We start from the raw sequence: 18,481 nt of genomic DNA, 5'->3' as shown, positions 1-18,481 counted from the left end.
CTCCCAAAGCTGTTTCATCATTTTAGATAAGATTAAAAGACAGACAGGATTGCTCAGCCTCTATTAATAGCTACAATTTCAGCTGTCCGAAGGATAGTTCAGAGAGATCACTAAGGCTGAAAATCTAACTTTTAAATGGACAAATTCAAGAGGATGAATATTTCTTCACTTGATTTCAGTTTGCCTTTGCTTAGGAATCCTTACAGCTGGCTCACTTGGGGTTTATTTTTCTTTTTTTCCATGAAATGAGGTATAATAAAGAAAATTTGATGTTGAATATCAACACCTTCCTCACACAGGGGTCACAATCAATATTTGACCCAACACAGCAGTGAAATTATTAGTAGAGGTTGGTGGTGGGGGAATATATTTACACCTGAAATCCCTTAGATGGTGCAAAATACACTGGAATGGAAAATAATGAACATTACTAAATCCAAACAAAGTTATCAGCATGAAGACAAACGACCTACTGCAACCCAATAAAATCAATTCCCCAGCAGCCCCAATAGGTGGGACCAGTGTGCTTTAAATACACACAGCAGAGTTCCTGGTACGTACCCAGAAAGGAGAAGATCAAATTAATCCCCAAAGCACTTCTGCTGAAATCGCCAGATTTATGCCACAGATATTTTCCCTTCACTTATCTAAACATATAAACTTTGAAAAGAGTATGGTGCAAATAAAATCTCTTTGAGCTTGAATGGTGAGAGCTTGGGAGCAACTGACACATTGTGCTTCTCAACAGCCTCCAGCAAATGACTTAATCTCTTTATATCTCAGTTTTGCTGCCATTAAAACAAGAATATTGAAAGTTCTGCTTCTCAGAGGGGTGCTCGGAGTGTAAGCTGATACCTGCTGGATGAAAGGTGTGCAGGGCTTTTATTTACATTTGTGTTACAGCACCCTCAGTACAGCACACAGGTTTACAGTCCATTATTAAAGGAATGTGAGGCAAACAACACTGTTCAGCAGTAAATGCTTCGATTTCTACTCATTCTAACAAAAAGAGTACCTGGATTCTTGTTGAATTGCAGAACTGACAACCTGAGCTCACTTAATGCCAGCCTCTGTTATATCATTTTATAAATCCATTTTTAATTTATTTTTTTTTTACACTTGGCTACATTGCAATTCTGCTGCCTCTTGGTCAGAAATCAAACCCTCGGTCTCTGCCTTTGCAAAACCTGATAGTGCATTTCTCATTATGTCCACAGTAATTTCAATTATTTCCCTTTGTCTAAGACTTCCTTATGCTTTGGTGCCTGCGGACATTTTAAGTAACTACCTTTTTTATTAGCTGACTCAACACATGACAGATTATTCTGCCCAGCTCTTCTCCTTAAGGTCATTTTATCAGCCTAAGTCCTTGTATGACCTCTCTAAATGTTCCTGTATTATCTGTGAGGGTGGAAGCACTGAGAGACTTGACATAAAAACACACCTTTGGGTCAGAGATTTACACCCATTTTTAGAAGAACTGACCCAAATGACCCAAATAATTGAAACAATTGGTCCAAACGTTACTGTCCAAATCTGGGAAAGAGAAATGAACACAAAAATGGGCTGATTTCCCATGGAAAGGGACACATCAAAATCGAGAATTAAGCTGGGATTGTCACTTTTCCATCCAGTTCCTTATCAGTCATCAACTTGGTCCTTCAGTGCAAAGAATGAAAATAAAATATAGATTTTGTGCATTCTTGAACCTAATTAATTGTTTCTTGGGGTTTTCTTCTGTAGAAAGGCTGAAGTCCCTCAGCTGGGGTTGCTTTTCTTGCAGAAGCATTTTCACTTTGTTCAATGTCAGTGTCTCACTCTGGTCCCCAACAGCATCAGAGCAGTCTAATATTTAAAATCTCTGCTACCTGAAGGTTTCTCTATGGTAGAGCTGACTTTCTCAGGCAGAACACACCATTTTCCTTCTGCCCAAGAGTCTTCCTAGGGGTGAATGCCTCAAGGCCATTTCCATTCCATTCGATTCCATTCCATTCCATTCCATTCCATTCCATTCCAATTACTCTATCCTCTCCCTTTGTTGAACACTTTGAGAAACCTTACACAAATCCACCTCTCCTTGCTGTCTCCCTGGAGACGACTCAAACAGAAGTTTCAGGCACAATCTACCACAGCTATTCCAAAACTTTTCCCAACTGAAGCTAAAAAATCTCTACACCTCTTGCAGCAAATTCTGTGGAACATCTTGGCTTCTGCTCTCATCCTCCTTAGCAGAGTGTAATAATGTGGGTACTTCCAGAGACAGAAACACAGGAAAAAAAGTATAAAAACATCTTAGGACCACCAAAGAACCACACAGGTCCCAGGGAAGACTCAGAATTAAGGCATATGAGATGCTACCCTACACTAAGGAACTGCAGGGCTTGTTAAAGTAACAAATACATGTAATTGAGCCCTAAGGCCAGAAAAATGTTCTTGGTATTTTAAAATTAGCAATACACCTGAGGCCCCTGGAGGTCTGGCCTGAGCTAGAGCAAGGGCTGTGAATGGAGAATACACAAATGTTTACACTCAAGCATCATGTCTGCTTTTCACTGTCATGTCAGGCAATTTTCCTGTCTGCAGCACCATTACACTGAGTTTTCAACTCGTCTTCTTCCCCAAGAAAAGCAACAGCAAGCAAAGTTTATGTCTGGAGAAAAATCCTCATTAATACTCTGAAATAAGTTGGGTTTATTGTGGCATTTTCAAGAGCTCTTCCTCCCTCTAGGATTCATTTCTCCAGGAACTTAAGCCAAAATGCACAGAAAACAGAGATCGCTTCCAATGAGTGGCTCTTCTGTCAAAAGACAAAAGGATGAAATAGCACATAAAATTTTCCCTAACCCTGAAACAACCTGCTAAAAAATCAAAGCCTTCCCTTCCTTCTAACATAACATCCTCACCTGAAAAACAGCTTCTTTGATGCAATTGTTTCTGCTGTCTTTGGTTCTGGATACTGTGAGTTAAAAAAGAAAAAAAAATTGGAAACTAATATTAAGTTCAGAACAAGTCTTAGTGATCTCACTAAATGGCAATCGAGTTTTAATGCTGTTTTCATTAACTTTGTGCCCTTTCATATAAAGCTGGAGGGCTACTCAGTGATAAGAGAGCCCCACCAATAGAGTCATATGAATGGATGCTAAATGCAAATTCTGGAAGCACTGGGCAATGCTCACAGCAGGGCTTTGACAGGATAAAGATTCTATAGAGTGTCACATCAGGACTTGGGGAGGCTGAATGTCAAGAATAAAAGCAACAGCAGGAAAAAATGAAAGCAAGGACTCTGAAGTGATGAGGGTTTTTTTTTGTTGTTGTTGTTGTTGTTGTTGTTGTTGTTGTTGTTCTTTTTTTTTTGTTGGAAGCCACAATTAAAAAATTAGCTTTCTACTGTAAGTAGCTAAAAACCCAATAAGAAGGAAACTCATCAAAAGGAGATTAAAAATAAGAATCAAAATCTGACAGAGAGCAAAACCTTGCCTTTCACTGAAAAGTCCAAGACAGGCTGACAAAATATTTCTGGCAGGCCTAAACTTTCCCAACATGTTTCAGCAAGGGATTTAGTTCTCTGAGCTGCAGCATCGAGTGTAAAGCTTTGGCTGATTATTTTGTGGCAGGGGTTGGATGAAGAACTCGTACTTAGGCTGGCGGAAGGAAGAACTCTCATGAACAGGAGAGTCTTACAAAACCAAAGTGGAACTGCAGAGACCTCAGAACCCCTCAAAGAGAGCTGGAGAGGGATTTTTCCAATGGCATAGAGGGACAGGACAAGAGGGAATAGTTTCACACTGCCAGAAGGCAGGTTTTGATTGAATACTAGGAGGAAATTCTTTACTGTGAGGGTGGTGATGCACTGAAACTTCTCTGGAAGTGTTCAAGGCCAGGCTGGATGGGACTTTGAGCAGCCTGGTCTGATGGAAGGTGTGCCTGCCCATGGTGGGAGGTTGGCACAAAATGGTATCAAAGGTCCTTTCAGTTTCAGTTTCACAGTAGATGAGAGAAGAAAAGTGGTGCAGTGCCCTGGAAGATGAAAATCTGTTTTCCTGGCTACTGCAGCTTTTCTCCACTGTGCCTGTGTGCACCAAGATCTTACCAGGAAAAAGGCATTATATGGACTCACAGTGGGATTTTCTGTTCCCATGGAAGTAAGATCATTAACTGCATGACCAATTATTATAAACAACACAAAAGAAAGAATGGCCACCTTTTTGACTTGGGGAAACGTTTAAAAGGGAAAGCATTCAGTGCTTATTCACAGAAATGGAGAGTAATCTTAAAGCCCTTTGTTTTGAATTGAAACAGCTGAAACCATCAGTATCCAATTTGCATGGTATTTCACAGTGCAAATGAAATGAAACTAAATTGGTTTTAGCAAAGAAAGTGGTCATACAATCAGAATGGCATGGGCTGGAAGGGACTTTAAGATGACCTCACTCCAGACCCTTGTCATGGGCAAGGATGTCACTCACTGGATCAGATTGCTCAATGCTCCATCCGACCCAGCTTTGAACACTTCCAGGGATGGGGCAGCCACAACTTGCCTGGGCAACCTGTGCCAGTGCTTTACCATCCTCTGAGTAAAGAATTCCTTCTGAACATCTCATCTAAACTTGCTCTCTGTCAGTTTAAAACCACCCTTGTCCTGTCACTGTACAAAAATGTCCCTCTCCCTTATTTTTATCAGCCCCCTTAAGATTTTCCCAGAATATTTTCTTCTCCAGGCTGAACGACCCCATATCTGTCTGTCTGACACAGATATGAACAGAAAAACACACATACACACACAAATTCATGCACAAAATACCTAATCCTGTTAGAACTTTTCCCTTCACCTCCAAGAAAATGGAAGGCTCCAAGGAATGGCTGGCTGTGTGTCAACCTCTTGCACTTTTATTCCTCTTCATAGCTGGAGAAATCTTTAGTTTTATCCCTGACTGTAATAATTTTTGTGTGATTTTTTCCCACACACCAACGTCATGACTTTTTTAAATGTTGCTGATTACTCCAGATTCCAGGTGTTTGTGTGTCTTTGCACGTGCCTGGGTGTGCTCTAGCAAAAACAAATGAATGTTGAGTTCACCTAAAAAAAAACACCCACAACAGAAAATTGAACTGAAATTGCCACACCAAAATGCCAGCAAGTTCAAAAATTCAGTATATCCACAATTTTAGAAAAGAAATCCTAAGGCCATGGCCTTTCCTCACCCACATTTTTCAACAGTTGTATGAGACTCAAATTTGGCTTTATCTCTGTGAGAATGAAGGACAGGAATGGCTCTGCCTTTGGGTACTTCTGAATGCTGTCACATTGGTTATTTTAATCTTCACAAGAGTGAAGGAAAACAGTTTAGGGCTCTGCACAATATTCCGTTCAGCTTTAGATTTATAGAGTTAAATGAGAATTCAAACCTAGATTTTGCCTTAAAACCCAAGTAAGGATTTGAACCAGATTCCTGCCATAAACCAGGAGGGTATGAGACATGCAGGAGAGATCACCATTCAATCTGTTTTGTACTTGCTCCACTGTTCCAAAAGTGTAAATGACTGCTGAGACAGACATTAAACAGGCCCAGTCCCATTGCTTGATAGCAATGACAGGAAGGAAAGGCAATGTACTCAAATTCTGGTCTTTTCATCAATAAATATTTAAGTATTCATTGAAAGTGGAAAAGATGTAAGGAAAAGAAATTGATTCCTCCTTCCCTTTACCAAATTGAACATCGTTCTCTCTCTGAGATAATTTGATTAGATTTAAGGTAGAGTTGCTCTTTAGTTTTTCTTTAGATCAAAATCAAGAATGTATTACAGATGGAGAACCTTCCCTGATGATTTCTTGGAAAACCTGATCCATGGAAAATCTGCCTCTCTCTAGCAGATAATAAATCCAGATGTGTGGATGAGGTACCCTCTGTCTCAGCCAGAGACTGAGCAAGAGGCACAAGGAAACTCAATTTTCCAAGTAACAGCTCATTACAAGCAACAAAACAATAAATATTTAACTCAAATCCAGCCTGAAAAATTTGCTCTCCAATTATCTCTGGAAAATTGATGAGTTTAACTGCATGTCAAGCTACAGTGATATTCTTTGTTTATATTAAACAATAAACCATACCAGCCCTTTTTGACCCAGGAAAAACAGATGTAAATTAATTTATGCCTGACTCAAGATTAGCATCTGCTAGTGCCCAGAAAAAACTGTTGATTAAAAGCCACCACGAAGTAGTTCACAGTAAATACAATGGAAAATTATCCAGTACCAAAGAAGAAAATCACAAACTATTGCTAGCAGTAGATGGCAGAGAAACATTAAAAAAAAAAAAAAAAGAAGCAAAACTGGCTATTAAAATATATTTTGTACTGATAAAATTAGCCTTAATGAGCTATAAAATAAATAGGCCTTAATGAACTATAGCAGCCACTTGCAATTATTTCTGTACTAATAAGCTTGGAGAATATATTTGCCATATACTGGTCATTAACAAGGTATTCTTTGAAATATGCAATTCAGTACAGGAGAAGTTGCTGCAAATTAAAGGGATTACAGGAAATTTTTGTGCTTCTCCCTCCACAGAAATATTTGAGTGTCAGAAGAGAAGATTTCCTAGGCCAGTGAATACCCAAGTTTGTTCAACAAACTGAAATGGAGATTTTATAGCTCCTCTCTTGCATTACATTTCTTCCCTATTGTCTTTTCAATACTGTGCTCTGGAAAAAATGTAAATAAACATTGGTCATTGGGATTTGCCTTGTAAGAACATTTAATAGGAGTTCTTAATTGCATGTTGTAAACACAATGCAAATGGCAGTTGTAAAACTGAGAACAATTTTGTTCCAAATAATCAACAAGAGTGCTTCTTCATAGAGCAAACTCTTACCAGGCACAGGACTATACATCAAAAAAAACCCAAAACAAACAAAAAAAAAAACCCAAAAAACCCCAAAACCAAACAAAAAAAACCCCACCAATCCTTGCAGGAATTGAAACAGGAAATTCTATTTTTGGCTTAAGAAAAAAATCTTTTGTTCACTGGATAGAATTTTATGAAAAACCAGACACTTTGAAAATATTCCATAGATGATACAGCTTTTATTATTATTATTTTTTTAATATCTGAAGAGCAGGCAGACAATGAAAAGGGATCAAATGATTGCTGTTTAATGAGTTACTGCTTGTCAGCTGAAAGGCAGCAATGGCTGGGGTGTTATTCTTGGCAGGATTTGATGGCATGACATCAGGACTAATGCATTTCACTCTGCACTCTCAGCAGGCTGTGCATGGACAGCCAGGCAGCTCAGCTAACGAGAGGAAATTCAATCAACATCAGCAATTGCAAATGGAATTCATCTCCCTCCACTCCACCTTGCTCTGTTTCAGTGACCAGGAGCTTTGGCCACCTTCTGGGCTGGGAAGATGAGATCCAAGTGAGGTGCACAGCTGTAAATGTGGTGGCTCTTTGAACAAGACCCACAAATGCATTTCTGTGTGACAATGTGATTTCTGGTGACCTACTTGTGAGAGGAATTGATTGGCTTATGGACTATGCAGCAACACTGTAATGTGAAAAAAAAAAAAAAATCCCATTTCAGCGTCAAAATATGGCTATTGAGGAACTAAGAATCTGTCAAAGCTCAAGCAACTTCCATAGCAAATTCAAAAGTAAAAAAGCCATTTCTCCAGCAGCTTTTTAGAAAACAAAGACTACTGGCTACTGAAGTCAAAGGCCTCCTTTTCCAGATACACCTTAAAAACTTATTTTGGGAGCTGAAGAACGTTCTGTAAATGATCTCAATCATCTCTCATCAGAGGGATGATTGCAATTAAGAGGTTACGATCTACATGTTGAATAGACCAAAGATATACTATCAAAGATACATTATAAAAATGTGGACATTTCTAGTTTTACTGGAGGAGGTGGAGAGCTAACAAAGACATGGTTACAATTACATTAGAAAGGACACAGTAAATAGAGAGATTTAGAATTTTTATCTTATTTTTATAACTTTATAGCTTTTATTTCCTAGGAAGAAAAGGAGGCCACTAAAACAGCCCTGAAGGAGCCCTGATTTCACTCTCAGTTTTAAAGGATAACTCTCAGATCATCGTGGTGGCTTGGAAAGAGTCACATGGCTTCAAAGGAGAATTTAACAACCTGCAGCACATCATGGGATGAGGCCACATCCCAAAAAAATGCTGGCCACCACCAGGGCTTCAGAGGAAATGTCTGTGACAAAGGACAGCAATTCAGAGTACATTTAATCACTTGCAGTGATTTTCCTCTGACACTAAAACACTATCCAGACTCTTGAAGATCCCGGAGACAGCACTCGAATTTTGGCACTGAAGAAACAGAACAATCTTCCCACCTACCTCTGTCTGAGACTCACAACACCAGACACACTGTCCCCTCAAACATCTTTCTTCACCAAGAGATAATCAATGATTTGTTGCCTTTCTAAGAGTCTGCCCTGCTGGAACATGAGATTTTCCAGCTAAACTGAAAATATTTATTCTTTAACAGACCTTTACCAAAGTAAACATCCTGTGCTGTTTTTCAGGTTTATTTCCAGACAACACTAATCCAAAATTTCCTTGCTTTGACACCACCAGCAAGGATAACAGTCAAATTACACTTTCAAGGAGCTTGGATAACAAGAATCAGGCCCTGTCAAGTAGGGAATGGCTCTGATGAACTTTGTTCTGTCCTATTCCCAAGAAAACCTCTGAGACTCTGTGATGAGTTGACCTTGACTGGACACCAGGGAATCACCAAGCTGCTCGGTCTCTCCCCTCCTCAGCAGGATTGCAGCAGAGAGGGTGAAGAAAAAAAGATGGAACAAAAAACCCTTGGACAAGGTAAAGGCAGTTTAATAAGGCAGAAGGCTGCACATGGAAGCAAAGGAAAACAGGAGATTTATTCTCTACTTTCCATCTACAGGCAACGTCCAGCCAGTTGAGATGACTGGAATGATGATAAAACACTCAGAATTTGTGGGTTTTGCTGGATCAGTACAGGCTAGAACAGAACTGGCCACTCTTGATCCCCAAACACCAAGCTCTGCACCCAGTGGCAGCAACATCCCCCATGTCCCCACCACACCCAGGCCAAGAGGAATTGCTCTCCACAGAGGAATTCCCTGCTTTAGCTTTATCAGAAAGAACCACACACCTTCCCATGCTGACTTCACTGCAAGCCACCCACTCCACAGTCCAGGATGAATGAGGGACTCTCTTGTGCTGATCTTTGCTCCTGTCCCTCACAACAGCACAAGCTCACTGCATTTTTGGGCTCTATTAGACAGATAATTCCAGCATTTCCAACCAAAAATATCAGCTGATAGTGCAGTGACGTGAGAGCAGTTTCTGACTCTGTGTTGCTCCTATAAAGAGCTTAATTCTTCCTTCTCCTGGGGTTACTGATTTATGCCTCAGAGAAGCCTCCTGAGCCATTAATCAGTGCAACTGCTCCCTGAGCTGAGCACCAACTGCTCCCTCAGACATCACTGCTCCTGAGGAACTAACAATACCCAGTGTCACTTGGAATAGGTCACTTGGCACTGACTCATTCAAATATTCTAGATTTACACTTATAACAATCTTTTCCAAGTTGAAACTGAAATTTTAGTCATCTAAAGCCTCACTTGGGTTGGTGTTGTCCACAATTCTAGCTGAAATATCAGTTTTTCACATGTTATTTCCTTAAACATCTGTGAATGGGACATTAAGAGAAAGAAAACCCATTGATCAGTGCATCCATTTTTGTGCTGTTTCACAGTTCAAACTGAATGTGCTGAAAAATCAACCTCTTCTGTCAGGTCCTTAGAGGTGTGTCAGGATGGTTTAAGTTTAAAGGAGTTACAAAGCATAAATAATTAGTGTCCTCAGAGTGCTTTGGGAAGCTCAGATCACAGACTTGGCCTCCATCAGAAGGGTCAGCATTGTGCATTCAGTGGGAGTATCCCATTTTCCTACTGATGGCAAAGAAACCTGAGATGGGATGAAGAAAGCTGCTGGCTGTTCCAAAGTCCTCCTGACTTTGGAATCAAATCAATGAACTCAATTTAACTGAGCTGCAGGAACTCTCTGCACATGGACTCTTAGGCAAAGGTAATGTGAGACATCCTCCCCTCACTCTCTCACAGAGTTCATGACCTGGCATTATGTGATACTTATAAAGGTCAAAGACAATAAGATAAGCAACAACCTTAATGTGAAATACATTTAAACACAGTAACCTGACTGTGTGATGTCCCATCAAAACGTTAATCTGCTTGAAGGTTTGTCTCAGTAGTAAAAACTCAGAGAAATTCCTAGAAATGAATCTTCCTATTTCCTGGCACTTCTGCCTTTCTCGCCCTGTTATTTTGAGGGATTTTTTTTTTTTTTTTCATAAAGCAGACTCTTGTCTCTTAAAATTTCTTTTTCTACTAATAAGCATTTCTTTCCACTGCACATTTGTGGCAGAACATTTTTATTGTGCTGTCAGTGAAATAATTTAGTGGAGAGAAGCGGAGACATGGCCATTGGAATCAGGAAAGTCTTAAAGAATACAAATGTTAGCCTAATTTAAGAAATTGGGCCAAATCATAAACCCAGGCCCAGTATATATTATCCAGTGAAAATCCAGGTCTCATTTTTCAGATCTTAAATTTGAAGCAAAAAGTTACTGCAGAATCAGGATGTACCTCAGTCTTCTTGTCAGAGCAACAATGGAGCAGGGATGCCAGGATCCGAGCAATTAATTATAGGCTATAAGACAAGAACTGAAATGACAAGAATTGACACCTGACTCTAAATGCAGGAACTTTTTCAAAGTAATAGGATACAGGGGAAAAAAATATTACAGAGCTATTGATTCCTGATTGCACTGCACAGCAAACACAGCAGCAGTGCCACAGCCAGGGCAGAGGGGTGAATTATTTTAGGATTTCAATGACAGCTGACAAAAATATTATGACCCTTACAGAGCTTGAAAGATTGAAACAAGGCTGAAAACTCAGCCACTCACATATTAAGCCACATAACAGATGTGTGGTGAAAACAGACACCAAGAAAAGCCTTGTGATAACAATTTTAAAAGCAAAAGCAATACCATAAAAAAAAAACAAAAAAAAAACTCTCTTTGCTATGCCTTTATTTTCAAAGTTCCTTAGGTTAAATTATTTCTCTGTTCAACACTGAGTAGGAACTGCTGTGCTTTAGCAGCCTGACATAGCCAGGGAGAGATGCGCTGGGCAAATGTCAGAATTTCTGCTGTGTGTGTCAGGAGAGGGTGCCCAGACTTGTCTCCTGCTTGGAAGGAACAAGAGACCTGCAAATGCCAAGTGCACAGAGCCACCTGCCAATCCTCCCCTCCCTGCCACCCCGACCCGCAGGACCCCACACGCAGGGTTGTGATGCTGTGGCTGCATTTGTTGGTGGCAAGAGGAGCAGCATACAGGGACAGTGTAGTGCACAAGGCACTAAAATAATCCAGCCAACTCAAAGAGCACAAGGTCTGAAAGAAAAACAAACGCCGAGGATGGGCTGTGTAAAATCAGCTGTCTGAACCTCATCCTCATTGATCAGGTTACTTAGAACACTTAACCACATTAGAAACCCATAAATGAACTATGCAAGGAAAGCTGTAACTGTGAGGAAGGGGAAAAATAATCCAAACGAAACCAGTATTTTCTAATTTTCTATGATAATTCAATTTAAATTCAAACCAAGACAGTTGCATATTTGGAAAGCACACACTTGGAGCCTGATTATTAATTTTACATGGACTACAGCCCAATAAAGGAGACACTGTGCAAGATGTTAAATGAGATATTAGAAAGAAAATCTTTACTCTGAGGATGCTGAGGCCCTGGCACATGTTGCCCAGAGAAGCTGTGGCTGCCCCATTCCTGAAAGAGTCCAAGGCCAGGTTGGATGGGGCTTGGAGCAACCTGGGATAGGGGAAGGTGTCCTGCCCATGGCAGGGGGTTGGAACTGGATGATCTTTAAGGTTCCATCTAAACTCAGACCATTCTATGATTCTAAGGATTTTATGTCTGTACATTCAAGATTACATGGAGACTGTGATCAGAGTGCAACTCCTCACTCAGGATAGTTAGTATTTTACAAGTTTAGGATGGTTCAAAGTCCAAATGGTAAAATTATCTAAAAAGGAATGAATCAATGACCATTAAAGATTTAACTTGTCTCCTGTGTCAGGAAGGCTTTGAGCTTCAAGCTGCTGAATGCTGGGAGAATCTGTTGAGTCACACCGCACAGGATTTAGGGAATCTACAGGACAAAGTGTGTGTGCTCATTCCAGTAACCTTTATTTGACAGAAATGTGTCTTGGTAAGGGTGAAGGCACCTTTTGCTGCTTCCAAGAACAGGGCTCAGTCAAGTCATCATTGATTCTCTATTTCTTTTGCTAATGGGCTTGAGAGGATGAAGTTGTTATTGAAAACCATATTTTCCAGCTGTCACACACATGCAGCATCTTTCTCAAAGTTTGTCACCTCCATTTTTCGATAAAGAAGGCTTAAAACTTAGGATTCCAACAGTCTTGATTGTCACTTTGGATAAGTGTGCACTCATGCAAATGAGTCAAAAGAAGGGCACAGAAGGTCTGTCTAGCTGAAATATTGACACTATCCAAAAAAGCTTCCTTCAGACTGCTCCTGCAATCCTGTGCTTTTGAATGGTCACTGATGTTGATGGAAGAGCAAAAAAGAGCAGCTGCAGTGCTGCTCCGAGATGTGCACAATGTGACCCAAAAGCTCCTGGGCTATTTTCCTAAGGTGTCAGCAAACAAATGTACAGACACACGTCCTCAGGAGTTTCTCTGCATTGGCTGTAGACACTTTCCTCTCTCTCTGCCAGACAAAACTGCCCCAAGGGAGCAGTGACACACTTATGGCAGGCAAAGTCAGGGCTGGGAGCTCTCCTGAGCAGCTGCTCCCTGTCTGAGCCAGCAGCCAATGATGGCACAACTGCCTGGAAAACTCACAGGGAAAACTGATTTTGACTTTGCAAGATTCATCAAGTGATCTCCCCTATGGAAGGAATGGGCTTGTCTGTCCCAGCCATGTCTAATTCGTGGTGTGGGGAAAAAATTCTTCTTTAGAAAAGAACTGTTGATTCAGTATCATTATTGCAAAAGCAGAAACATCAAGCAATTTAAAAAAAAAACAACCCAAAAATGTAAGAATACTTTCTATGCTAATGATAAAAACAGTAAATACTAATGACAGATATTAATGGTATGATTTCTTTAATTCACTGAATTTTAGTGACCTTCATATTTCTTATCACCAGCCATGAAAGTTAAAGAAGCTTAACTTTAATATCCTGCAAATGGGATTTAAACCACTGGAACGGAGTGGTTGGGGCTTTTTATTCTGGTTCCTTGCTGATCCAGCTTGGAACAAACATTTTGAGGAGATGTTAAGTGGAAGTTCTTGCCATTCTTTACCAAACTTTGGATTTTATTTAGTGATATGTCCTGTGCCTACCAGAGTATTTAGTAATTTGTTCTCTAACTTGCTTTCTTCACTTTATTTTGTCTGAAGTCATGCAGAGCTGTTACACATGAAACCCCAGCTGTCCCTTATCTCCCTAAAGAGTGTAAGAGAGCTTCATATGTACCTGTTTCTTAAGGTAATCTTTATACACACTGATATTTTAAAAACCATGGATTTTTTTAAAAATCTGTTTGCATTAAAATTCAGAATAGAATTTCATCTATCACTATGGACACAGAAACCCTGAAAACAACCTGGTGTAGAAGTCCTCAAAGCATAAATATGAAATCTGCTGCACACCACTAGGGCTAAGCCAGACTAGGAACCTTTATAAAGGTTAGAAATCATCATTGTTCCAGGATAACTCAATGCAGATCCTGCCTCCAGTTCTACTGCTGCAGAGTAACTCTTGTTTTAGAAGCTCAATAATTAGTTTCACAACTGATGATGAAAAGTAGAGCATGATACTTTTCCTGAGGCTTTCATTAGTATCTCTAGGTTCACTTCCCTCAAGACATGGATCTCATAGCAGGAGATTAATTTTAGTTTTCCAATGGAGTTTTATTGTAAGATTATTTTGTTCTCTGACTTTTTCCACTAAAGGGATTTTGATTAGAATGTGCCTAGACGTAGTCAACTGATGATAAGATTTGTAATTTCCAGTAGATAGGAATATTTAACTATACTAAAAGAAGTAGTGTTATATTACAGATTATCCTGATGGAACACATTTCCAAACTAATGCAGAGTAAAAGCAGAGTGATGCAATTAAAATTATTGTAGTTGCTCTAGATTTAAATTACCAGGACAGATCCCTGTTTGCACCCATAAGCAGCATCTCTTCTTTAAAAACGGGATAAAATTATACAGAAATTATAGACACACGGACAGATGTATAGATAGATAGATAGATAGATAGATAGATATGCTGTAAGAACATCAATATTAAGTCAATTAAAGGTCCATTTCACCAATATCATCCTTGCTTCAGGGCTGGCCAAACAACTAAGTAAAGATTCAAGTGTAGCAGAGTATTTCTACCTATTTCTCCTAGCCATGATGTAGGGCTTGTGGTCATCCTCATCCAAACCATGAGATGGTTCTTGACATCCTTCAACCACTTTTTTCTTTTTTTTTTTTTTTTTTTTTGATTTATACAATTCCATTTTATACCCAAATTTTGACAAGCATAGTGTCATGGCAGAAGTGCCAAAGTTTAAGAAGTGTGAACAATCATCTTTCTATGATGGTTTTGGACCAACTCCTCTTAGTTCCCAGTGGAAAGAAGGCATCCAGAAGCCTCATCCTCATGTGGAAGGAGAGCATTTTCAACTGAACTCTTGTTGTAAACAAAATCTCTCAATCCTTTGGCTTTCCCAAGGATAGTTCCACAGGAGAGTTGCTGTCTACAGGAAAAGTCCCATTGCTGCTTTTGGGTTTTACCAGATGGGACCCCTGCCTTTGCAGCAGACACACAGCCCCCCTTTGGGGGGTAGAAAATCTGTAAATCTGATATCCTCTCCTTGAACAATGGCCTGGCAACCTTTTAAAGAAGGAGAAACCCAGACATGCTTTGCATTAGAAAGAGAATATCACAAATAATTGATAAGTCATCCTCCCAGGGCAATGAGGGAAAAGAAAGGAAAAGAATTTTTTTGTGTCTTATACTTTACATTTAAAGCACATTTGGTTTTATAAAGTAAACATGGTATAGGTGAAACTTCACTAATAGGATGAAGTTGCTTTGATATCTCACCTATATTCCTAAGGCTACAGCCCAATCCTCCTACTAGAGACCAATATTCCTTCTAAGTGTAGATCCAGAGCAAAGTTCACCAAAAATCCATTTTTATTTTTCACCCCTACTGAAACCTCCAGTTCTTTGTCTTCCTGCTCCTCAGGAGGGTCTCTGGAACATCTCAGCAGATAAAAACATTTGGGAACACATCAGGGCTGTTGGATTGCCCGTGACCCTGCTCCAGCCTGGAGTCTTTATAAAAACTGCTTCTGCATCTCTAACTCCTAATCCTAATAATTCAGATCCATTAGTTAGCATTGCTATGAGATTCTTATAAAATCAAACATGACACAAACAGCAGAGAAAAGGTCATATGTTGTTTTGTTGGAATATCACCTTGGCTTAATTTTAAGGATCCATTAAGAATATCTCTAATACCCTTTAAAAGAAAATATTTTAGTATGCCAGACCTGACCCTGCAGGTGAAGATATTTTTTTCCTTACCATGATCAGCTTCCTAAACTGTCTTTCAGGCACCTTACAGAGTGTGATAAAAGACTTGGCCAAAGGGTTTTACCTGTGCAAAGCTCAACCAGGTCAGCGCTTGATGGAGACCGCGATGATTATGACAATGAGCAGCAGAACGGCCAAAGCGATGGAGAGAAGGCAGCACTTCATCTTCCTGGCTCGTAGCTGAGGGGAGAAAGACAAGGAAATTAATTCATGGAGATTAAATCCACTAAGAAATGTTATTTTTCCCATTGAAAGAATGGTTTGGAACAAGCTGAAGCAACATAGAGAATTTCTTTATATTTTTGGACTGACTTATCCTTCTGGATAATCCAGATTTCTCCTCCTGGATACAGTCCCCTTTTTCTACAATACTTTTTTCATGCTTAAATCACTGTGTCACACTAGTTTCCCAGGCTCTGCTTGGAGGGCTGAACTTGGGCAAGGACAGTCAGTTTGGTTTTGTTCTGGGGATGTTGGACTGCATCTGGCTGCCAGGAGAAAACTGCCCCCTGTAAGAGAAAGAAGTCCCCTCTCCACTCCACTGTGCAACAAAATTGAGACAAGCACTGACATGGGCTGCTCACAGGGCAGGCAATTGTGCTTCCAATGTTAACCAACCTGACCTCATTCACTGTCAGATATGGTAAAATATATTCTACAGAGTTTTAATTTTGATGCCTGTTTCTACTTCAACCCATCAGTCTTCCTAGTAACCTCTGTGGATGTGATGTTGTTCAGTCCTATTTAAAATCTTTGCATATAATTCAATTCTCCTTCCTCCTTTTTAGATGGATTGGAAGAAGGGTGTTTCCATGATCCCTCAGTGTAAAGAGTTCTGTTATCCAAAACACACACAAAAGTAACTTCATAAATCCTTAACTTGGACATTTTCCTCGAGACCAGATCAACCAATCCTCCAGCCACCAGAGTTGATAACACCACCTCCATGTGACAAACCAGTTGCTTTATTCCAACGTCCTTTACCTTCCATACAACTGAAGCAACATTTTCACACGAGAGATGATGATAACATTACTGCTGTTATCCACTTTTCCCTCCTTTCCCTAACTGCTGCAATCAGGTCTCCCAGGCTGCCTTGGATCCTTCTCTAACTGCTTTGCATCACTCTGCTCTGCATTTCCCACAGAGCCATTGCTCTCCAGCTGTTCTGCTCTGTTCTGTTCTGTTCTGCTCTGTTTTGTTCTGTTCTGTTCTGGGGATGTTTTGGTCTCTTACACTGCAAAGGACAGGAGAGTCATCTCTTCCATTGGTGCTCCAAATCCCATCCTTCACTCCCTCTCAGTGCCCAACAAGCTGGAGAAGCACTTCTAGCAGGGAACAGTGTTGCATGACCTGTCCTCTCTTTCAGAATCAACCACCAATCAAACTGTGGTTTTACAGAAGTGTGGATTTGCAGACTACTATTTTTTGCACCTTAAAATGCTGTACTGCCCTGCCTCCCTAGCAGATAATCAGTGAATCATTGTGGCTCTCCATCAGCTTTTCAATCACTCAGACAGATAGGTTTTCTTTGATTTGGATGAGGGGAAAAAAACAGTTTAAAATATATAATTCTGTGTCCATTTGTGAAGAGGGATCTTTTTGTCAGGCATGCTAGGAGGGAGTGTGGGAGGGGACACAATTCCACTTCCCAAAACCCCTACTTTGGAGCACAGATTTTTTCATGCTTTTTCACCAGTTTACTGTGAGTGTTGGGGAGAATATGAGTGGGCAAAGGCCCACAGAAATTATTGTGAAAGAGGTGAGGCCCTGGCGCAGGCTAGGCTGCCCAGAGAAGCTTTGGCTGCTCCATCCCTGGAAGTGTCCAAGGCTGGGCTGGATGGAGCGTGGAGCAACCTGGGATAGTGGAAGGTGTCCCTGACCAGGGCAGGGGTTGGAATGAGATGATTTTTAAGGTCTCTTCTAACGTAAAACATTCTGTGATACTCATATTTTCTTTAACTATTTTATTTTTACACACAAAAGGATGTTTCTTCATAGCAGATCCTCACCTAACACTTTAATTCCTTCAGAAGAAAATGCAATGCATCCTGAAAGCTCAGCCCATGAGACAACAGACTTGTGACTGTTTCCCCTTTAATTTTAACCTTCATTAATTCCTATTCAAATCAGAAAACCTCTGTTTCAAACTGCAGACTTTCAAAGGCACTAGGGTGTCCTTGTCCACTTCTGAAGTCAGAGCCTGTGTTTGGTCAGCAGAGGATGCTAATGGGTCATTTAGCTTCAAGCACAATTCTCAAATAGTCCATTAAGAGCCTCAAAGAGTGCACAGTTATCACTTCACATGGCTTTTCCATCATTCCCTTTGCAGAGAGATTCTCTTCTTTTCCCCTTTTCCAGCATTACAAAGTCCAAATCCCTCTTATTTTGGATTTGCACAGTCTCGTCTCCCTTCCTTTTTTCCTTGCTTTTAACCAATTAAACCATAAACAGACTGAGGCTGATCAGAGGACAGGAGAGCTGCAGCCCAGTCTGAATCCTGGGATTTGGTTCACATTTTATGATCTTGTCCTGGCTGGCAAGTCAGGGTAATGTTTCCCACTCTTTAAAATACCTCCTAGCATATTTAGTATAACTGTCCTTCAAAGCCATAAAAACCATGGTAGGATTCTCCTGTCTGATCCTAGTTTTGTTTTTTTTTTGTTTTTGGTTTTGTTTTTGTTTGTTTGTTTGTTTGTTTGTTTTTTGTTTGTCTTTGTTTTTTGTTTGTTT

The 18,481-nt window shown here is 40.1% G+C and overlaps 1 protein-coding gene across 7 annotated transcripts in view; it reads right to left on the bottom strand.

Moving 5' to 3' along the window:
• The window catches only part of TSNARE1 (t-SNARE domain containing 1), a 449,842-nt gene that overhangs the window by 41,585 nt on the left and 389,776 nt on the right, over positions 1 to 18,481 (bottom strand). For 2 of the 7 annotated variants that reach the window (XM_021531992.2, XM_077781840.1), the window contains exon 13: positions 15,813 to 15,928. The exons of the other annotated variants lie outside the window; for them this stretch is intronic. In XM_021531992.2, the coding sequence (XP_021387667.1) occupies positions 15,833 to 15,928 (96 nt within the window). In that variant the 3' untranslated portion in view covers positions 15,813 to 15,832. The remainder of the gene's footprint in view (positions 1 to 15,812; positions 15,929 to 18,481) is intronic. 7 annotated transcript variants of the gene reach the window in all.

The sequence above is a fragment of the Lonchura striata genome, chromosome 1, assembly GCF_046129695.1.
Source record: "Lonchura striata isolate bLonStr1 chromosome 1, bLonStr1.mat, whole genome shotgun sequence".
NCBI lineage: Eukaryota > Metazoa > Chordata > Aves > Passeriformes > Estrildidae > Lonchura > Lonchura striata.
The sequence above is the reverse complement of the archived record's forward strand: the minus strand, read 5'-3'. Positions and strand labels throughout refer to the sequence as shown.